This window comes from Egretta garzetta, unplaced genomic scaffold (genome assembly GCF_000687185.1).
Source record: "Egretta garzetta isolate BGI_Z169 unplaced genomic scaffold, ASM68718v1 scaffold64, whole genome shotgun sequence".
Taxonomy (NCBI): Eukaryota; Metazoa; Chordata; class Aves; order Pelecaniformes; family Ardeidae; genus Egretta; species Egretta garzetta.
The window spans coordinates 3,823,463-3,830,341 of NW_009259596.1; the positions used below are offsets into that span (position 1 = coordinate 3,823,463).

At 40.0% G+C, this 6,879-nt stretch overlaps 1 protein-coding gene across 1 annotated transcript in view; it reads right to left on the bottom strand.

Moving 5' to 3' along the window:
* Positions 1 to 6,879, bottom strand: part of GRM8 (glutamate metabotropic receptor 8) — a 346,306-nt gene that overhangs the window by 194,910 nt on the left and 144,517 nt on the right. The window contains exons 3-4 of the mRNA XM_035893702.1: positions 1,139 to 1,274; positions 1 to 46 (exon numbers count right to left, since the gene is read on the bottom strand). The exon at positions 1 to 46 is cut by the window's left edge and continues 97 nt beyond it. Of these exons, the coding sequence (XP_035749595.1) occupies positions 1 to 46; positions 1,139 to 1,274 (182 nt within the window). The remainder of the gene's footprint in view (positions 47 to 1,138; positions 1,275 to 6,879) is intronic.

Consider the following 6,879-nt stretch of genomic DNA (forward strand, 5'->3'; position numbering starts at 1 on the left):
GAAATGTCCAGATTGATTAGCTTTTTTGGCTGCTTCCAGTATTCGCCTTAAAATAAACATAAAATAACTAATTAAACAAACTGCATTTACAAAGAACTTTACAATCCCCAGCATTAACTCTGGCTATGCATAAGTAAGCTCACACTAACCAATTAGTCAATAGTTTACACAGAATCACAGAATGTCAGGGGTTGGAAGGGATCTCCGGAGGTCATCTAGTCCAACCCTCCTGCTAAAGCAGGGTCACCCAGAGCAGGTTGCACAGGACATCGTCCAGGCGGGCTTTGAATATCTCCAGAGAAGGAGACTCCACAACCCCCCTGGGCAGCCTGTTCCAGTGCTCTGTCACCCTCAAAGTCAAGAATTTCTTCCTCATATTCAACTGAAACCTCTTATGCTTCAGTTTGTGCCTGTTGCCCCTTGTCCTGTCGCTGGGCACCACCGAGAAGAGTCTGGCCCTGTCCTCATGACATCCACCCTTAAGATATTTGTATGTGTTGATGAGACCCCCTCTCATTCTTCTCTTCTTCAGGCTAAACAAGCCCAGCTGCCTCAGCCTTTCCTCACAGGGAAGATGCTCCAGTCCCCTCATCACCTTTGTTGCCCTCCTCTGGACTCTTTCTAGGAGTTCCTCATCTTTCTTGAACCAGGGAGCCCAGAACTGGACACAGTACTCCAGGTGGGGTCTCACCAGGGCAGAGTAGAGGGGGAGGATAACCTCCCTCGACCTGTTGGCCACACTCATCTTGATGCACCCCAGGATACCATTGGCCTTCTTGGCAACAAGGGCACATTGCTGGCTCATGGTCTCATAGTCTAAAGCATATTCAAGAACAGCTGTAGTGAACCCAGCATACAGTACATGTTAATTTGTTTCATCTTTAGCCATATTTTTCTAGCATTCTTTTTCACTTCTTTTAGAGCTGCACTCTTAGGAACTAGGAACAGGTTAGATCTCCACAGAATAAAGGACCAGTACACTGTATAATTGCACTTCAGTTTCTTACCACCAGATTTCCAAGATTTTTTACATGGGATTGAATCTGAAACCTCATGTGTTACTCTATTCTGTGCCAGCCAACTGAGCACCTCTGTGGAGAGAGAACATCTTCAACACACAAAATTAAGAAACAGGCACCTAATGTCATCTTCGTTCGCAAACATGATCACTGCTCGAGCATTTGGAGTTTCCAACAAGCGCTTGATGATCTTTTCAAATTCTCCTGGTCTTGGTTCTCGAGGAATTTTGAGTGACTGAGCAATGCAAACACCTCCTGAGAAAAATTAAGAGGGAAAAAAAAGAATTTTAACATGCTAAATATCTACATTTTAGATAATCCATACTTAACCAGGCAGGAAAAGAAAACAAGATGCTCATCTGAGATATAGCAGTGCAGCCAAAAGTTACCTTATCTATGTATTTTGAAACATGCACTGTATAAGCTTACACACTTAATGCTGTATTAAAGAGTACAAGTCAGTTACCTGTTATTTTATTTTTTACATAAAATTTTAAACAACATCCTGAGCCAAATCCTCAAGCACCTCACTCCGGCTCAGCTGGACTGAGTTCCATAGACCTACCCCAACTTATGGCAGCTGAGAACCCAGCCTGGCCAGAGGATTACATTTAACCATGCAAGCACAATTTGAAAGTTATCTTTTTGTTCATAATGTGGCTCTCCAGTACCAGGTATTATCATACAGCTCTACTCTTTCAACAGAGAGTATAAGGTTAAGAATAAATGCTGTGGTTACAGAATCAGGTAGAGACTTTGAAATGTTCTCTTATGAATGAACACATACAGATCACTTCTAATTGTTATTATGACATTCTTAATTAAGTTGTCTTAATTATTTAAGAGGTTTTGGGTTGTCATTGAATATTCTAAATTACTAATCAGCAAATGAACACAAACTCAGAGATGATATTTATATCTCTTCCTGACAGAAGGATAAAAGTGCTAATTGAAATATTTACATTTTACCTGTCCTGCAAAAGGGACAAATTTCTACAGGAACTCAATGATTTCTAATGGCTTTCATACACCAGTATGGGTGAATCTCTACTTCCCAGTTAGGACACTGTTATCTATGTTTGAACAGGCAAGGAGAGAAATTCCTTGAGCCTGTTTCATGAAGAATTGAGTACAGATTGGCACCAACTTCCTATGCCATCGATGATCTTTCTGTCATTGTTTGCGGACTTCTTTATTTTAATTATTTTTTTGTTAAGAACTATTGCCTGATTCCCATTGGTACATCTAACTCCCATCAATACTTGCTGTTGCCTGCTGTTAGTCCCAAAATAAGAGCCTCTTGTGGAGAACATAATCATTAATAAAACCAGAAAATTAAGAAAATGAGAAAATGTTTATTTCTAACAAAAAGTGACATGTTACTAGACAAAGGCAAAGCAAATGATAATTTTTGCATCTCTGCATCTAAATACTTCCACACTGAAGATCGCCATCAGTGTGAGTAGGAATAAGAATGTGCTTTAAAAGAGCTGTTCTATTTTTAATGAATGCTGGTATTTATTTTCTGATGTATAAGAACATTTGGGGCACATACATGTCTATGTATTAAAGGTAATTAGACAACTGAAGTCACAGTTAGATGGCTATGTTGTATATGGGGAAGCTTTTTAGCATTCTCAACAGTCTTTTCCTCCCTATCAAAATGTCAGCCTTACATTTTCCCAAAGTACTTCACAAGTCAGGTTGATACACACTGTCAGTGATAGGATTTGAGCAAAAATACGGGTCAAGCCAGATGCAGCTTGGGATGTAGAGCTACACGAAGATGTTACAGAGGTCTCTCGTGTTAGCTTTCTTAAGCTGGATGTATTTCATCTTTAAGTAAAACAAACAAACAAAATACAGGTATCTATGAAGCCTTTTTTATTTCTTTTACTCAAAGAATGAGTGTGAATGGTTCAAAGCTGCCCCATGCCTGTCAGTGTTTAAGAGGCATTTGGACAATGCCCATGCTTTAACTTTTGGTCAGCCCTGAATTGGTCGGGCAGTTGGTCAAGGTGATTATTGTAGGTCCCTTCCAATTGAAATATTCTATTCTATTCTATGTAATATTTAGAAAATACTGGGGATTCATTATCAGGTTTTGTTCTGCCTTTGCAAAATCTCATCGACCTCAATAGTTCCCTGTACAGGCAGACCCTAAGTTTGAATCAAGTTTAGACATGGCATAAATGAAGCATGGAATTATCAACTGCCAGTATAAGAATAACAAGTTTCAAACGAAATCAGCCAGTTTTAGTCACAGGCAATCATACCACCTTTTTCAGCTACACATCAATTTCTTGGGAAGTTACATTATTTTATTGGATTGAGAGATGCATACTACCATATAGATTCATCCTGAATTCTTCTCTGCTTTACATTAAAGAAATAAAATTTGAAAATAATTTCTAATAAAAATTTGTTGTACACATTTCTTTACCATCTATAAATAGTATAAGGATATAACATAAATAATTTACTCTTATCTGCTTTAAAATGGAGTATAGTGTCTTTCTCTGGCAACGCAGTTCTTCACATTTTTATGAACAGCCTGGCTCCCCATGATGGACAGATAATTTGCCCATAGCAACAGATGAGCCTGTATAGCAGGTGACCCTCATATTCACCAGGTATCTTTGACAATCCAGTAAGGAAAAGATGGTCACTGTACTATGAAAGGCTTTAGCCAATTTTCTAAAGTGATATTAAGCTACTGTGATAAATACTCCAGAAGTCCTTTACAGCAATCTCTTTCTCAAGTAACAGGGCTGAAATGTAAGAGAAATATTTAGCAGACAACCTGTAAACTTAACAAACAGCAATTCACTGGTAAAAAAGAAAAACTGAAAAACAATGCCAAGCCCTCAACTGTCCCCAAAGTCATTCAGGCACAAAAAGTAAAACAGATCCTGTAAAATGACATGAAGGAATAATTTGTTACCTCATAAATTTTGAGAGTGCATTTTTCAACCATTTCTATTCTTGCAATGGCCCTTAGGAAAAAACCATTCTTTCCACATAAAATTCAAATGCAAATATTATAAAATGCACGTGTATAATACACTATATACAGCCATCTACAATCTGTGTGGAATGGATATCAAGCAATGAAAAACTGCAGTATCTAAAAAAGCTATTTTCAGTCAAAATGGTGTAGAGGAAACACCATTCCATCATTGCAGCAGCAAGTTCAATCATGACTGTACCGTGCATCTTAGCATCTCTACATTGAAGAATGTGTTAAGTACTAACAGGAACAAAATAAAATGCACTTCAGCCATGTTGCTACATTTATAATGAATTGTGTAAGCTACCTCCAACACACAAAACACTTTGTGTACACCCTTATCTATATATTGCATATACAGCTGTTGCCCAAACAAATAACAGAGTATCAATTTTCAGCTAACGATGAAATGCTAGATCCACAAAGGTACTTACAGCATTACGGTGTCTAACCTCTCAGCACCCTGCTGCCTTGGAAATCTACAGCCTGGGCTAAGTGCCCAGACACAGAGAGAGATGAGTGTCTAGGAAAAGGATTCTTAGGAGCCAGCAAACTGAATAAGGAATAATTATTCCTCAAAAATAGCTAGCAGAGGTACTAAAAGAACAGGTTTTAAGCCCAGTAGTTAGGATAATCTTATGAAGCATGAACAAAAGAGAGATTTCCCCAAATCAAGAAGAAATGTGGTTTGAGAACAGATGTCTCATACATGGTACCAATGGATTTACCATTTGCTGCAGAGATGTCAGAGGGCAGATGGTTCAGACACCTAATGCCCCTGGTGGATTTATGGCCATGAATCATAAGAACAAATAGTGTCTACATGTTTCACCCTGTCAGCATTTCTGACTGATTTGGCATGATGACTGCTTGTCCCTGTTGCTGGTTTCTAAAAACATTTCTTATCCTTCGTTGTCTGGGGAGGTACCTAAAACAATACATTGGTCTAAGTTTCCCTTGGCTAAAATTATTATAACACTTGTATGAGAAAATGGGAGCTAACTATCTTCTTACAGAAAAGGGAATGTTGTCTTCAATCCCGGTGAATGAAAAGGCTTCAGAGAGGGCTGCACTAAAAGCTGTTATTGAGACCAAGAAGGGAGTCAGACAGACAGACTCATTTCAGGTAGCTCAACTAGGAACAGATACCAGTAATTGTAATCATTCCTATTGCACCCATTCCCTAATTCATATATGACACTGGAGATGAAATTAAGGGTTTGCATCTGTCATGCATTTTAAAGTCATTAGGATGGCACTGATAGAAAGTAGTTCTTCAACTACTCTGGAGGGAAAAAAAAAAGTCTTAACACCAAACTGTGCTAAGCCTCTTTTGTCTGTTCTCAAATCTGTAAAACTAAGGTTGCATCCGGTCATCCCAGAGAATGATTTGAGGGATAAAACAGTTAATATGAACTGCACTGCATCATTGATGATAAGTATCCATTTGACTTCTGTCTAACAGCTATCAGGTGTGGTAGCCACCACCTGGGGCCAGGGGATGATGAAGAGCAGGAAATCAGGCTCACGGCAGGCACTGCCCCACTCACGATCGGGGCTCGGTCCAGCTCCTCTGCACCATCGTTAGCAGCTGGCAACTCATGTGCTTTTAAAATGGGGACAGACCCAGCCCTGATCTACAATAGTGTGGGTTTAGTTGTTTTCTCCATTGTGATAAAAATCACAAACTGTTCCATGCTAGGCTTGCTTACAGGTGCTCTGTATAACACAGCTTGTGGGAAATAGGTTATCACCAAACAAAAACGGGTGAATTTTGAAGATAATGTCAGCATGCTGGATCAATAAGCTTCTTCCTTTCTTTTTGTGCTCTTGCAACAACGGTTCTACCAAAGAAAAAATAAAACAAAAGGGAAATGCAGTACCCGCATCATTTTGGTGGTTAAACTTATGGTGATTTTACAATGATAAATATTCATTTTAGCTCTCATGGGTTCTGAAGTCACAAGATGGCATGCTAATTGTAAACCATTAAATACTCAAGTAAGCGGAGGTTGGTGTCAGAAGAAGTGATGTTGAATGTGTATTTGGAAAAATAGGAAGCAGAGTTGGTAGAAAACTTACACTAACAAATGAATTTCCTGAAGCAAAGACTGAAAGATGAAGATAAATGTAAATACAAGGGCCATATTCCCTCCCACCCAGCTAGGATCCAGCACTACATTATGGGCCAGGTAAGTAGAATACACAAGAAAGGGCACGGTCTTTGTATCAAAAAAGCTGAAGACAGTTCTCAGTTCAGGTGTGTCCAGTGTTGGGACCACAACCATACTACCCACAAACATTTTACCCTCAAAACTATTTTATCTCCCCGTGTATATCATAGAATCATGGACTGTTTTGGGTTGGAAGGGACCACTAGAGGTCATCTAGTCCAACCCCCCTGCAGGAGCAGGGACACCGCTAACTAGATCAGGTTGCTCAGAGCCTCGTCCAACCTGGTCTTGAATGTTTCCAGGGATGGGGCCTTCACTACCTGTCTGGGCAACCTGTTCCGGTGTTTCACCACCCTCATTGTAAAGAATGTCTTCCTTATATCTAGTCTAAACCTACCCTGGTTTAGTTTAAAACCATTACCCCTTCTCCTGGCACAGCTAGCCCTACTAAAAGGATTTTCCCCATCTTTCCTATAGGCCCCCTTTAGGTACTGAAAGGCCGCAATCGGGTCTCCCCGCAGCCTTCTCTTCTCCAGGCTGAACAACCCCAACTCTCTCTGCCTGTCCTCATAAGAGAGGTGGTCCAGCCCTCGGATCACTTTTGTAGCCCTCCTCTGGACCCGCTCCAGCAGTTCCATGTCCTTCTTGTGCTGAGGGCTCCAGAGCTGGACGCAGG